At 43.2% G+C, this 16,601-nt stretch overlaps 1 protein-coding gene across 14 annotated transcripts in view; it reads right to left on the bottom strand.

The window, feature by feature from the left end:
* The window catches only part of MTA1 (metastasis associated 1), a 290,526-nt gene that overhangs the window by 89,640 nt on the left and 184,285 nt on the right, over positions 1 to 16,601 (bottom strand). For 8 of the 14 annotated variants that reach the window (XM_040333259.1, XM_040333260.1, XM_040333270.1 and 5 more), the window contains exon 17: positions 1,941 to 1,976. In XM_040333259.1, coding sequence (XP_040189193.1) covers positions 1,941 to 1,976 — 36 coding nt within the window. Of the gene's footprint in view, positions 1 to 1,940; positions 1,977 to 16,361; positions 16,422 to 16,601 lie in introns of all 14 variants that reach the window. The other 6 variants (XM_040333257.1, XM_040333258.1, XM_040333262.1 and 3 more) reach the window with 1 other exon arrangement.

The raw sequence follows: 16,601 nt of genomic DNA, 5'->3' as shown, positions 1-16,601 counted from the left end.
TCCCGCAGGCGCGGTCACGGAGCTTCGGACCGGGTCGCGAGCGTGCCACCATGGCTGGGCTCTTAAAGGGGACGTATATATACGTCCATGTGCCCAGCCGTGCCATTCTGCCGACGTATATGGTCGTGTGGCGGTCCTTAAGTGGTTAATCACACAATTTTCTCCACATAAAAAGATACATTTGTGTTGATAAACTGTAAAATGTGTGCAATTTAAAATGTGCATAATATTAATAAATGTTGAACCTATACAATAGGACTCAGACACTAATGCCGTGTACACACGATCGGATTTCCGATGGAATAAAATCCGATGGAATTTTCAGTCGGAATTCCGATAAAGCTGACTTTCATCAGTCTTGCCTACACACGATCAGACTAAATTCCGACCGTCCAAAACGCGGTAAAGTAAAAACACTACGACGAGCCGGAAAAAATTAAGAGCAATGCTTCCGAGCATGCGTCGACTTGATTCTGAGCATGCGTGGATTTTTCTTCGATGGAGTTCCACACAGATGATCGGAATTTCCTATCGTTTTTTTTTCCCCATCGGAAAAATTTAAAACATGGGGGCCACACACGATCGTTTTTTCCGATCATGTGTACACGGCATAATTCACAGTTACCCATTCCCCGTTACGTATTTAGTGCCTCATACATTTACTTGAAATACCATGATTGCTAAATTAGGTATAGCCCCTTCAAGCTTTTAAGACCAATCATGTTCCTACATGGATATAATTTTCAGTTAGCGCTGTACAAACTGTGCACGTTTAGGAGAAATTTACACTACAGTACCTATAGGTAAGCTTTATTATAGGTTTACCTATAGGTAAAAGTCAGCAGGAGTGAAATCGTGCGAGTTCAGCTGAACTCGCACGGCTCCACTCCCGCAGCCCAGTGTGAACCAGGGCTTACTATATTCCCCCCTCTTTTTCTTTCTAAAAACTTGAAGGGTCTGTACTCTAATGTATGAATAATTGCAAGTAAATGTACAAGGCACTAAACGCATAACAGAGAATGGGCGACTAGGTATACGTTTTTGGGTTTTATTGTACAGGTTCACATTTTATTGAACAAGTTTTAAATTGCAAATATTTTACATTTCATCATTAAAAAATATATATTTTTATATGGATAAAAATGTGTGATTATGGTCTGGTGCCAAGAAAGTCCTATTGAAACAAATATTTTATACCTTTGGGATTGCAACTAGGCAACCAACCTTTCAAATATGCTGTAACAGTTAATAGATTAACAAAAAAAAAAAAACAGGATAAAAAGACAAAACAAAACAAACGACCATTTAGATATACTCCTTGCTGGGAGAAGGTTTTAAGGCCAGTTCACATCTGTGCGTTGCCTTTTAGTTGTGTTTGACATGCGTTTTAGGCGCATCACCATTGAACTCTATATAATGTGCATTTTATGAAAGTGCATCAAAAGGTGCAGCATACTGGATTTTTGTTCACATACTGCACCTAAAACATGTGTGTGACAATTACTACAAACTACCAACTCAGCAAGATAACAAGAACAATCACTTGTAATATGCATAAAAGTGCTGAGCAAAATTAGTAGTCTCATGGCCAGAAACAATAATTCCTAAAATTCAATATGGAGATATATATATATATATACACACACACACACACACACACACACTCATATATATATATATATATATATATATATATATATATATATATATATATATAATACAAAATGTACAGTGTAAAATGAGTGCTCAACCTGTGGACCTCCAGCTGTTGCATTGTGCCAAACTAAGAGAATGTATCCTTTCCTATGGCTCATCTTACAGTATTGACATGAACAAGCGATAGTACAACACATAACAAACAGGAAAAAAATACATTTAGCCACACATGGTGCATATTAGTCAGGTTTACACAGGACAAACAATGACATTAAAATTCTTACCCCTACTTGGCATCAGAAGGCGCTTCTTCATGTTGCCTGTCCATGCGCAGATTAAAATAAGGAAAAAAAAAGAAAACACACTACATTAGAATTTTTTTTTCTTAGAACTGCAATATAGCTGAAAAAAAAGTACAGTTAACTTTAGACCAGATTTTTAAACTAGACTTCTGGGTCATAGCAGAAACTGCTTACCTGACTTCTAAACAATAATAAAAAATAGTGATAGTAAGATAGAAAGGCAAATACTTCATAAAGTGGTTGTGTAGGTTGCATTCGTTGCATTAAGGGGGGGGGGGGGCACTCTATATTCAGCTCCCCGCCAGAGAGAGCAGCAGCACTGCTCTCTCTCCTTTCTCACTGAAAGCAGCAGAAGCCATTGGATCCTGCAGTTGTCAATCAAATCCAGTGACGAGGGTGCAGGGGCGAGACGCATTGTGTATGTCAATGGACACACAAAGCATGGCTCGAGATCAAGCCTGCACGTGTGCCACTATAGGAAGTGGCTTCCTATAATGGCACACCAAGAAGAGAAGGAGCCCGAGGGACCCCAGAAAAGAAGGAGCGGTGTTGCTCTGTGCACAGAACAGGCAAGAATGACATGTTTGTTATTTAAAAAATATATATTTTTACAATCACTTTTATGTGCATTAGTAACCTTACTAGTTCAATTCAGCTGTACAACAAGAACTTATTGATGCATTGAAAATGACAATATAAAAACAGAACAGACACAAGCCATCTTTTCACTGCTACACCAGATTCTGTTTTGCCCTTAAGATTTGCAATACTTTGAACAAGGAAACCTGACACTTGGTATCTTATAACGTAGGTTGTTTCAGTCAATCTATGGATACGATATTAAAAAGTTACTTCTCTCTTTCCTTTTCTACCCCCCCACTATACCCACCTCTCCATGTCTATGCCATCTCTCTACGCGATACCCAGAAGGAAGATGGACGCTTCGTGGAAGAGGGGACAGCGGTGACATTGCAGGCTTTGGTTTCAGGTAAGTGACGCATAATGGGCTACTATGCGATGCATAGTAGCCCATTATGCTTTACCTTTGCAGGGAAACAAAGAGGAAGTAACACCCATCAGGGTTTACCTCCTCTTTAAAGTGAGGTTTCCCTTCACTTCTCGTTTTATAGCCAAAACAGGAAGTGAGAGATAATCTCTCCAAAGTGAGGAAATCCCACAGTGTCACTGAACTAATGTCCCCATTGAATGATTTATGCTCCATTACTTTTCAGGTGTCAACAAGAGATGGGTCAAACACCCCTGATCCGGTTTGTGCCAGAACTCTCGAACATCGCAAAAGTTCTTAGCCGAATAACAAACCCCATTGAAGTATATGGGACCCGAACTGGAAAGATCAAAATGCCCATTTTGAGGGTGTAGACGTGAGTTATTGGGCATACAAAGGGTATAAGGGTCCGGGTACTGCCTTTGGGGACATGCATCAATGAAAAAAAGTTTCTAAATACATAATTTTTAAATAAGCAGTAATTTACCAATGCTTAAAGTGAAACAATAGAAATGAAAAAATCCTTCATATATAGTGCCTGATGGGGTCCCCTTAGTCTGCCTGTAAAGTGGTGCATCTGTCCTGTGTAAAGAACCTGCTGCAGCAAAAATTACATTTATAAAGAAAAAAAAAATGTCCCTGCAAGCTTAGGGAGGCCACAATTCGGTGCACTCAGAAAAAGATTATAGATTTTTTGGGATAAATTCTGATGTCTGTTTCGCAGACTTTGGATAGAAGTAACAGGTGCGGAAAAAAATGGGCTTTGGGTGTTATTGGTGCCACGATTTAGTGCTAAGGATGAGCTCTGGCGTGTTCGCATAGAACACGTGCAGAGCCCGCCAGGAAGTGTGCACGGCGCTGTGCTAATCACATCCAGGGAGGCATTGTCCCGATGCTCGGCTGCAGGGATTGTGAAATGTCTCCCTGGCTGTTATTAGCGCCGTGCACACTTCCTGGCGGGCTCTGCATGTGTTCTATGCGAACACGCCAGAGCTCATCCTTATTTAGTGCACTTGGAACAAGATTATAGATTTTTTGGGATAAATTCTGATGTCCGTTTGGCAGACTTTGGATAGAAGTAACAGGTGCGAAAAAATTGGGCTTTGGGTGTTGGTGTTGGTGGTGCCTTCACACTGTAACCCTACTCTGATAAACTCTGATAAAACCCAGTTTCACACTGAGCTGCGGGAATGAAGCCGTGCAGTTCAGCTAAACTTGCACGATTTCACTCCCGCATGGCAGTCCCGATTTTCGCCACGATTTCAGAGTCATCTGTGCAGGTTTTTGCACACGTGTCAATGTAAATCGCATCCCGAAATTGCAGAAACAACTTTTTTAAATCGGCGCAGCGCCACAGATGCAGTGTCGCACCGATTAGGATGGTGCCATTGCCGGAAAATGCCACCGATTTGACATGTTAAATCGTATCAATGTGAACCTTTTTTGACTTTGCTGTTAAAGATGTAAATGATTTTGCACCTGTCAAACAGGTGTTAAAAAATAGTCCTTACGGACCTTCCTGCCCAAGTCAATTTTCAGCTTTCAGTGCTGTCGCACTTTGAATGACAATTGCGCGATCATGCTACACTGTATCCAAACAATTTTTTTGTCATTTTGTTCCCACAAATAGAGCTTTCTTTTGGTGGTATTTGATCACCTCTGCGATTTTTATTTTTTGCGCAACAACTAAAAAAAGACCGAACATTTTGAAAAAAAATTAAGTATATATTTTTTGTAAATAAGTAAGTTTTCTTCTTCGATTACGGGCACTGATATGGCGGCACTGATGGGCACCGATGAGGCGGCACCGATGAGGTGGCACTGATGGACACTGATAGGCGGCGCTGGTGGGCACCCATAGGCTGGACTGATGGGCACCCATAGGCGGCACTGGGCACTCATAGGCGGCACTGATGGGCACTCATGGGCGGCCACTGGGCATGGATGGGCACTGAGAGGTGGCACTGATGGACACCGAGGGGTGGCACTGATGGCATCACTTGTTGATCCCATATTGTGCCAGTCAGTGCCCATGTTGCCAGTCAGTGCCCATTTGTGGGCACTGATTGGCATCTATTTTAATTTTTTTTATTATTGCCCCCTTCCCTGGTGGTCCAGTGTGGGCATCCGAGGGGGGGCTGCGCTGATAAACAATTAGCGCAAACCCCCCCTGTCAGGAGAGCCGCCGATTGGCTCTCCTCTACTCGCGTCTGTCAGACGCGAGTGAGGAAGAGCCGATCAACGGCTCTTCCTGTTTACATCGTGATCAGCCGTGATTGGACACGGCTGATCACGTGGTAAAGAGCCTCCGCCGGAGGCTCTTTACCGAGATCGGAGATGCAGGGTGTCAGACTGACACCCCGCATCACCGATCGCCGCGCGCCGGCATGCAAGTCTGTGTGTTTTTTCTGCACAGCTACACTGAGTGATCGTGCGGTGGATTGCAGAGAATATTAATAAAGCACTTTTGCACTTTGGGAACATTCATTGAAGCACTTCAATATTGGACTGTTTTGGAGCACTATGCACTTTGGACCTTTTTGCTGAAGCACTTTCATTTTATTAAATTTTTATTTTATTTTTATTGTTCACTGGCATTACTATGTTACCTTATTAGCACGAGGTTGTGCATTGAGACCTATATTCACATCTTGTTATAACAATTTTTTTATGTTGGACGGTTGGTTCCACTCATTATAAGGATTAATTTATCTCACCGTTTTTTTCACTGTATATGGATGTTTATTCACATATTTTTTGGAAGTTTATCATTGATTGATAATTTATTCAATCATTTATTTTTGGATCTCATTATTATCACTCATTCATCCCCTTTATCACTGTTATTGATGTTTGGTGGGACTTTAAGGAACAAGGAGTGAAACATTTTTACGGTTCACATCTGGATTTATTTGCTTTTTATATACGTTATTGTGTTGTAAATTTGAGCACTATTAACTGGCTAGATAATTATTAAGTAGCAAGCGCCATTACACCCCCTCTTTTTTCAAATGTAATTCTGCAGGACGTCAATAGACGTCCAGTCGGGATTTCAGAACCACTTCCCAAACGTCAATTTACTATTGACTGAACGGGAAGTGGTTAATCAGCGACATTGGCATGAGGGGCTTGATAACTGCTGCTAATCCAGGACGAATTCATTTTGATAAATGTCAACCGTTAACGGAGTCTGTGGACAGACACACTCTTATCTGTCACAAAACGGAATGCCCATTCAGAAAGCATGCTGGATGCAGGGCAGCCCAGCAGCTCAATTGCATACTGGGCAAGTTCTGGCCAGTGGTCCATTCTCATGACCCAGTAACAAAGTGGATCGTCAACTGGAAAGCCCTCCATATCTGTTTTCACCCTTAGATAATCTTCCACCATATGATACAGACACTGCTGATGGGATGTGGAATCTGACAGCCCTGGGCGCAGAGGACTAAATTTTTTTTGAAACGCATCACTGAACAGAAGTCTCAAAACTAGCCTTTCCATGAGACTGTAACCTAGCAGAGTCTGGAAAGGCGTTACATAAACTCCTCTTTAAGGTGTCCCCAAGATATTTCATCCTTTTTTTCCTCTGAGGACGGGATGAGTTCCAAGACTTTCCCCTTGTAACTGTGGTCAAGGAGGGCTTTCAACCAATAGTGATCCTTCTCGGGTCCTTTTGCAGGCTTCGAAGGATGGAGCCCATGCACCACAAGTTTTCAGAGGATTGAGAAGCAGAGACCTCGGGTTCACTGAGGATTACAGTATTTGGAACTGGCTCCTCCCAGCCCCCTACTACTCCCAAGGGTTCTGGGGACAGAAACCCATCTCTTAACCACTTGGGATCCGCCTGCCGTCAATTGACGGCTACAGTGCGGATCCCAATTTCCAAACTGCCGTCAATTGACGGCCGCCCCTTTGGGCGTTCCCCGCGCGCGCTCCAGAGCGCGCTGCGGGGAAAATCTGTGTTGGCCGTGTCCCTCGGACACAGCCAATTACAGATCGCCGCGAACGGCCAATCAGAGTGGCCGTTCGCGAGGCGATCTGTGCGGCCAATGAGAGAGGATCTCATATGTAAACATATGAGATCATCTCTCATTGCCGTTTTACACAGAGACAGCGGTGCTGTCTCTGGAGAGGAGACGGATCTGTGTCTCTTGTACATAGAGACACAGATCGGTCACCCCCCCAGTCACCCCCCCCTCCACCTACAGTTAGAACACTAAGCAGGGATACATTTAACCCCTTCCTCACCCCCTAGTGTTAACCCCTTCAATGCCAGTCACATTTATACTGTAATTAGTGCATATTTATAGCACTGATCGCAGTATAAATGTGAATGGCGCCAAAAATGTGTCCGATGTGTCCGCCATAACGTCGCAGTCCCATTAAAAATCGCAGATCGCCGCCATTTCTAGTAAAAAAAAATAATTAAAAAAAAATAATTCTGTCCCCTATTTTGTAAGCGCTATAACTTTTGCGCAAACCAGTCGCTTATTGCGATTTTTTTTTTTTTTTACCAAAAATATGTAGAAGAATACGTATCGGCCTAAACTGAGAAAAATTTTTTTTTTTTTTTTTTTAAATTGGGATATTTATTATAGCAAGAAGTAAAAAATATTGTATTTTTTTCAAAATTGTCTCACTTCTTTGTTTATAGCGCAAAAAATAAAAACCGCACAGGCGATCAAATACCACCAAAAGAAAGCTCTACTTGTGGGGAAAAAAGGACGTCAATTTTGTTTGGGAGCCACGTCGCACGACCGCGCAATTGTTAGTTAAATCGATGCAGTGCCGAAAGCTGAAATTTCACCTGGGCAGGAGGGGGGTATATGTGCCCAGTAAGCAAGTGGTTAAGGTTTGAATTATATCTTCCTCTGCTTCAATGCCTCCTAAACTGCCATAATCATCCTCCTCCTCGTGTGTTCTGTGGTGTTGCAAGAAGGGTGTCTGCATAAAGCAGACCTTGAGAGGAAAGGAAGTCCTACTATTCCGCCCGCTGCTCTGCAGCGAGTGCCCTCTATATAATGCCATGCAGTCTGCTCCAGCAGCAACACAAGAGGGATTGTGTCACTGATGCATGCATTGTCATTGCCCACCATCCTTGTCGCCTTCTCAAATGGTGACAGTACAGTGTATGCATCCTATATCAGCAGCCATTGGTGTGGCGAAAAAAAGCCAAGCCTGCCTGAGAGTGTTTTTGTGCCATACTCACGTCACAGATACTTGTTAACGGCCCTGTTTCATGTGCAGCCTCTGCAGCATTGCCAAAGTTGGATTCCATCTGGTAGGCATGTCACAAATCAGGCGGTTTATTGGTTGTGTATGACTGCCTGAAATGGCTACAAACTCTTTTAGGCCTGCTTTAGTAGATCTTCCAACCCTGGGTATCTGTTTAAGAAACTGCACCACAAAATTGAGGACATGTTACAGGCATGGCGCATGTGTCAACTTTCTCTGTTGAAGGATGGACTGGAGGTTAGTGCCATTATTGCACACCTCCACTTGCATCCTTTTTGTGTGGCTTTCAGGTTCTCTTGCTTAACGGCTGAGTGGTGGGAGGTTAAATGCCTTGTCAAGCATGTGGTACCCAAAAGGCTGGTGTTTTTGCCATGCTTGAGGCCAAGTACAAGGCAGCAGGCAGAAGCAGAGTCAAATGAGTAGCCAGGATCGGAAACCGGTGATCGGTGCAGAAGCAGAGTCCAGAAACAGAGTCAAGGCAAGCCAGGTTCAGCAACAGAAGTCATGCAGGATCACAACAGGGTTTAGGGTATCGGGTAACAGCTGAAGACCAGTCAGCAAGGGTCTGGGGTCAGGGCACTTCCCTAAATAGGCCGTTTGGCGCCAATTGGCACTAGGGGCGTGCACGCCATCCATTGCGCGCGTGCGCATTGGTGCGCCTAGGCATCTCAGAGCGCTCGTGTGCGCGTGCACATGCGCATTGGTGCGTATCAGACGAAAACTAACAGTTCTCTTACATTGTGCCTCACCCTCACTTTCCTCCTCTGCTCTATTCGGCACCCAAGTCGAGTCAGTGACCTCATAATCCCCTTCATTCTCATCATCACTGAAGCCAACTTGGTAATAGGATGCAGCTGGGGGAACATGACTGCCAATTTGTTGCTTACCAGTGTTCTTCCTTCTCTGTACTCAAGATCCTACCTTTCTCAACCTTAGAACCAATATCAGAATTAACCACTTAAAGCGGGGGTTCACCCTTAGAGGGCACTTTTCCCCCTTAGATTCCTGCTCGTTTTTACTAGGGGAATCGGCTATTTATTTTAAAATATGTGCAGTACTTACCCGTTTACGAGATGCATCCTCTCCGTCGCTTCCGGGTATGGGCTTCGGGAATGGGCGTTCCTTCTTGATTGACAGTCTTCCGAGAGGCTTCCGACGGTCGCATCCATCGCGTCACGATTTTCCGAAAGAAGCCGAACGTCGGTGCGCAGGCGCAGTATAGAGCCGCACCGACGTTCGGCTTCTTTCGGCTACGAGTGACGCGATGGATGCGACCGTCGGAAGCCTCTCGGAAGGCTGTCAATCAAGAAGGAACGCCCGCTCCCGAAGACCCATACCCGGAAGCGACGGAAGAAGATGCAGCTCGAAAACGGGTAAGTACTGCTCATATTTTAATACAAATAGCCGATTCCCCTAGACCAAACGAGCAGGAAGCTAAGGGGAGAAAAAAATAAAAATTATAAATGGGTGAACTCCCGCTTTAAGCCCCAGACCATATTGCTGCCTAAAGACCCAAGGGGTTTTTACAGTTCAGGACTGCGTCGCTTTAACAGACAATTGCGCGGTCGTGCGACGTGGCTCCCAAACAAAATTGGCGTCCTTTTTTCCCCACAAATAGAGCTTTATTTTGGTGGTATTTGATCACCTCTGCGGTTTTTATTTTTTGCGCTATAAACAAAAATAGAGCGACAATTTTGAAAAAAATGCTATATTTTTCACTTTTTGCTGTAATAAATATCCCCCAAAAACATATATACATTTTTTTTCCCTCAGTTTAGGCCGATACGTATTCTTCTACCTATTTTTGGTAAAAAAAATCGCAATAATCGTTTATCGGTTGGTTTGCGCAAAATTTATAGCGTTTACAAAATAGGGGATCGTTTTTTGCATTTTTATTTATTTATTTATTTTTTACTACTAATGGCGGCGATCAGCGATTTTTTTCGTGACTGTGACATTATGGCGGACACTTCGGACAATTTTGACACATTTTTGGGACCATTGTAATTTTCACAGCAAAAAATGCATTTAAATTGCATTCTTTATTGTGAAAATGACAGTTGCAGTTTGGGAGTTAAACACAGGGGGCACTGTAACATTTAGGGATCACCTAGTGTGTGTTTACTAGTGTAGGGGGGGTGTGGCTGTAGGAATGACATCATCGATCGGGTCTTCCCTATAAAGGGAATCACCCGATCGATGCGCCGCCACAGTGAAGCACGGGGAAGCCGTGTTTACACACGGCTCTCCCCGTTCTTCAGCTCCGGGGAGCGATCGCGACGGAGCGGCTATAAACAAATAGCCGCGCCGTCGTCCCGGATCGCTCCCCGACCGCCGCAAGTCTTGGGGGGGGGTCCCGATCGGACCCCCCACCCACGTCTAGGCAGGGACGTACAGGTACGCCAATGTGCCTGTACGTGCCATTCTGCCGACGTATATGTACATGCGGCGGTCGGGAAGGGGTTAAGTAATGCCTGTGCATTGTCAAGGAGAAAGTGGCTGTCACAATGTTCAAATAACTCAGCTGACTCCTCCATGCATGATGCTGGGGCTATGGCAGGAGTAGCTGTGGACAAGGAGGCAGAATAAGCCACTTTTGGCAGCTTCAGTGGACTGCACACTAGTCTCTTCTTGGGTGATAGAGGATAAGGAGGATGGTTTAGTAAGCCAGTTCACCACCTCCTCTGCATGCTGTGGCTGGATAACATGGAAAACATCACTAAACAGAGGAAATGGTGCCCTGCCTGAGGACAGACCACACCCACTTTTGCTTGTGAAAATAGACGTTGCTGGCCCCCTATTATAAAAGTTCTGCCTCTTTACCATGATCGCACGCGCCCGTCAGTACGTAATTTTTTTAAAATTAACAATGCTCCCTGCTGAAACCACTGCCTGTGGAAGAGAATTCGACATCCTAACCACTCTTACAGTAAAGAACCCTCTACGCAGTATAAGGTTAAACCGCTTTTCTTCTAATTTTAGTGAATAGCCACGTGTCTTATTAAATCCCCTTTCGCAGAAAATCTTTATTCCTATTGTGGGGTCACCAGTACGGTATTTGTACATTGAAATCAAATCCCCTCTCAAGCGTCTCTTCTCCAGAGAGAATAAGTTCAGTGCTCGTAACCTTTCTTCATATTTAGGGTCCTCCAGTCCCTTTATTAGTTTTGTTGCCCTTCTCTGAACTCTCTCCAGTTCCAGCATCCTTCCTGAGGACTGGTGCCCAAAACTGGACAGCATAATCTACTGACACGCTACAATATACTGCCGTAAAAATGCACTGACGCACTTTAATATATTGGCGTAAAAGTGCACTAATGCACTTCAATATACTGCCGTAAAAGTACAGACGCACTTCAATATACTGCAGTAAAACTGCCCTGACCACTCTACACTGAAACACTTCAATATACTGCAGGTAACCTGCTCTGAAACACTAAACTGACAATATAGTAAAAATGAATGGTCGCACTACACTCACGGTGCACTATCACTATATTCACACTAAACTCACACTAAAGTAAAAAAAGGTCGCATTACACTCATGTTTCACGATCACTATACTCATACTACACTGACACTCTACACTCACAATAGAATGACAATATGCACACTATACCACAGTAACTTGCTAGTAGCAATGAACAGAGCCATGTACTATCTATCTCCACTCCAATATCACACTTTAAATGGCTGCTCTGGGAAGGAACCTTTTATAGTGTGGGGTGGGTCTTTGAACAATGGGCCATGATTGGGCACAGTCATAATTACTTTCTCCAATCATGGCTCTGACAGTGTTTTGTGCCCTGATTGGGCAAAACCTTCACTGGTTCAGTCAATCAGGGCTTCCAATGCACTGTGCGGCGCACAGTGCATTGTGGGGCACTCGTCGGGCTGAACAAATGCCCGACAATTCAGGTGTTCGACGAACAGTCAATGTTCGGCCCAAACTCATATTCGGGCTGAATCATTTGACCAACACTGGTGTCAACCTAAAATTTAGAATTTTCTTTTTCTTTTAATCGATGAGAACATTAAACAGGAGAAATAGAGAGGGTGAATCTCTTTAACTGGTACACAGACAGCAATTAGAACCAGACAGGTTCCCCAAAACTAAAACAATAAAACAGTTTTGCCTTTAAGTTACACTTTAAACCCAAAATAAAAAATATAACATTTGCCTATCATTAAATGTGGTGGCTGAATTCATTTTTTTTTTTTTAGGTTTTTCTTCTCTTTGTTGTCACCTGGTGATCTGGCCAGTAACACACCTTCTGTATTAAGAGTGCAACCACTCTGGATGAAGGAGCACAGGGGCACCTTTCGACAGCAGTACTGACAGTTTGTGGGGAGAAGAGTGTTAGATGAACTACAAGATTAAGATACACTAACAAATTGTTGCCAAACTCCAGTTCACACTGCAGTTACAGCAACAGTTTTGTTTTTGTATTTTGTGATAAAACGTTTTACATAAATAAAACCTGATCATTGTAAGCACCCATGTCAGTAAATTATTTGTCCTATTCCTCTCATATATATGCAGGAGAGCTTGTTTTGTTTAAAAATAATAGACCTATTTGCTGGATCACCAGGTGAAAATAAAGGAAAGTAAGCCTAAAAAAGAAAAAGAATGCAGCAATCACATTTTGAGATTAATACCACTTTAATTTATGAAAAATGCTCAAATGTGCTGCAGTTTGTGTGTGTATGTGCGACTGTCACTTAATTAGCAGTATTTTGTTAGTACAAGGATTGCGGCTTACATGTGCAGTGTATGCAATGAACAGGCACAGGTTTTGTTAATACAGTTGCAATAAAAAGTATGTGAACCCTTTTGGAATGATATGGATTTCTGCACAAATTGGTCATAAAATGTGATCTGATCTTCATCCAAGTCACAACAATAGACAATCACAGTCTGCTTAAACCAAGAACACACAAAAAACTAAATGTTACTATGTTTTTTTTTAACACACCATGTAAACATTCACAGTGCAGGTGGAAAAAGTATATGAACCCCTAAACTAATGACATCTCCAAGAGCTAATTGGACTCCTGTTGGCTGACACCTCACTCCAATCAATGAGATGAAATGCGAGGTGTTGGTTACAGCTGCTCTGCCCCATAAAAAACACACACCAGTTCTGGGTTTGCTTTTCACAAGAAGCATTGCCTGATGTGAATGATGCCTCGCACAAAAGAGCTATCAGAAGACCTATGATTAAGAATTGTTGACTTTCATAAAGGTGGAAAGGGTTATAAAATTATCTCCAAAAGCCTTGCTGTTCATCAGTCCACGGTAAGACAAATTGTCTATAAATGGAGAAAGTTCAGCACTGCTGCTACTCTCCTTAGGAGTGGCCGTCCTGTAAAGATGACTGCAAGAGCACAGCGTAGACTGCTCAATGAGGTGAAGAAGAATCCTAGAGTGTCAGCTAAAGACTTACAAAAGTCTCTGGCATATGCCAACATCCCTGTTAGCGAATCTACGATACGTAAAACAGTAAACAACAATGGATTTCACAGGAGGATAACACAGAGGAAGCCACTGCTGTCCAAAAAAAACATTACTGCACAAGAGCACCTGGATGTTCCACAGCAGTACTGGCAAAATATTCTGTGGACAGATGAAACCAAAGTTGAGTTGTTTGGAAGAAACACACAACACTATGGGCCAGATTCAGGTAGACTTACGACGGGCGTATCAGTAGATACGGCGTCTTAAGTCCGAATACCTGCCGTCGTATATTTAAGCGTATTCTCAAACTGAGATACGCCTAAATATTGCTAAGATACGACCGGCGTAAGTCTCCTACGCCGTCGTATCTTAACTGCATATTTACGCTGGCCGCTAGGGGCGTGTACGCTGATTTACGCCTAGAATATGTAAATCAGCTAGATACGCCTATTCACGAACGTACGCCCGGCCGTCGCAGTAAAGATACGCCATTTACGTAAGGGGTTTTCAGGCGTAAAGATAAACCACCAAAAAGATGGCGCAGCCAATGTTAAGTATGGACGTCGGAACCGCGTAAAATTTTTCAAGTTTTACGTTGTTTGCGTAACTCGTCCGTTAATGGGGCTGGCCGTAATTTACGTTCACGTCGAAATAATTGATAATTTGCCGACGTCATTTGGAGCATGCGCACTGGGATACGTCCACAGACAGCGCATGCGCCGTTCGATCGAAACGTCATTTACGGGGGGGGGGCAAACTTAATATGCATAAAACACGCCCACAGCTTCAACATTTGAATTAGGCGGGCTTACGCCGGCCCTAATACGCTACGCTGCAACTTCGGGCGCAAAATCTTTGAGAATACCATATTTGCCTCTCAAAGTTACGGCGGCGTAGTGTATAGGAGATACGCTACGCCCGCCTAAATGTATGTGAATCTAGCCCTATGTGTGGAGAAAAAGAGGCACAGCACACCAATATCAAAACCTCATCCCTACTGGTGGTGGGGGCATCATGGTTTGGGGCTACTTTGCTGCGTCAGGGTCTGGATGGATTGCCATCATCGAAGGAAAAATGAATTCCCAAGTTTATCTAGACATTTTGCAGGAGAACTTAAGGCCATCTGTCCACCAGCTGAAGCTTAAAAGAAGATGGGTGTTGCAACAGGACAACAACCCAAAGCATATAAGTAAAATCAACAACAGAATGGCTTAAACAGAAGAAAATACGCCTTCTGGAGTGGCCCAGTCAGAGTACTGACTTCACCCCTATTGAGATGCTGTGGCATGACCTCAAGAAAGCGATTAACATCAGACATCCCAAGAATATTGCTAAACTGAAACAGTTCTGTAAAGAGGAATGGTGAAGAATTACTCCTGACTGTTGTGCACGTCTGATCTGCAACTACAGGAAACGTTTGGTTGAAGTTATGCTGCCAAAAGGAGGTTCAACCAGTTATTAAAGCGGAGGTTCACCCGCACATGACACTATTTCCCCCTAGATGGATGCTCGTTGTGTCTAGGGGAATCGGCTAGTTGTTTTAAAATATGATCCGTACTTACCGTTTACGAGATGCATCTTCTCCGCCGCTTCCGGGTATGGGCTGCGGGACTGGGCGTTCCTATTTTGATTGACAGTCTTCCGAGAGGCTTCCGACGGTCGCATCCATCGCGTCATGATTTTCCGAAAGAAGCCGAACGTTGGTGCGCAGGCGCAGTATAGAGCCGCACCGACGTTCGGCTTCTTTCGGCTACTAGTGACGCGATGGATGCGACCGTCGGAAGCCTCTCGGAAGACTGTCTATCAAGAAGGAACGCCCGCTCCCGAAGACCCATACCTGGAAGCGACGGAGAAGATGCATCTCGAAAACGGTAAGTATGGATCATATTTTAAAACAACTAGCCGATTCCCCTAGACAAAACCAGCATCCATCTAAGGGGAGAAGATAAAAAAATATATAATTGGGTGAACTCCCGCTTTAAATCCAAGGGTTCACATACTTATTCCACCTGCACTGTGAATGTTTACATGGTGTGTTCAATAAAAAAATGGTAACATTTAATTATTTGTGTGTTATTAGTTTAAGCAGACTGTTGATTGTCTATTGTTGTGACTTAGATGAAGATCAGATCACATTTTATGACCAATTTGTGCAGAAATCCATATCATTCCAAAAGGGTTCACATACTTCTTATTGCAACTGTACATTCCTGCTTAAAAGCTACCAAAACCATTGGGTCCCATTTACACTTGAGCTAAGCATCGGGTACAGGCGTTTTTTCACATGTTTCAAACTTGATCGCTTTTTTGTAATTAGCCAGTTGAAAGTTACTAGGCAAAAAAACTGTTAAACGCTTTTTTGCACATTCCCACTTGAGTCTATTGGCTAAAATGTGCGACGCCCCCAAAAGAAGCTCATATACTTTTTCAAGCAACGAACTTCCAGTGACACTATGCTCAGGTGTTAACAGGCACCAATGAAGATATTTGAGTTTGAGTGTGAAGGCCCAAACACATGATCAGAAAATCATAAAAAAAAATATCGCTTTCGAAATGATAATCTGATCATTAGTACAGTACGTCCAAAATTATCCAAAGGGTCAAACAAAAAATGTTCTCGTATGATTTTCATTTAAAACAGTTTAAAACAGTTTTTCGTCCCAAAATACAATACAAATACAAAACAATACCTTATATCACTTACAAATTTTTGTTCTGTCATCCGAAAATTTTCGTACTGTAGCAACTTCTTCATTTTCGGAGACTAGCATGCAAGAAAAAAATAAAAAAAAGAATGGACGATCATTTGTCCGATAATCTCAATGTGTGTACTAGGCTTAAAAGTGCTTCAAATCTCTCAGGTGTGATTGTGGTATAAGATGCAATCTGGTCGTGCACGCTGTTCACCACAGAATTTGTTTCTCTGTTGTATGCCAGGGTGCCC

This window comes from Rana temporaria, chromosome 13, assembly GCF_905171775.1.
Source record: "Rana temporaria chromosome 13, aRanTem1.1, whole genome shotgun sequence".
Classification (NCBI taxonomy): Eukaryota; Metazoa; Chordata; class Amphibia; order Anura; family Ranidae; genus Rana; species Rana temporaria.
This window is presented reverse-complemented; position numbering and strand designations above follow the sequence as displayed.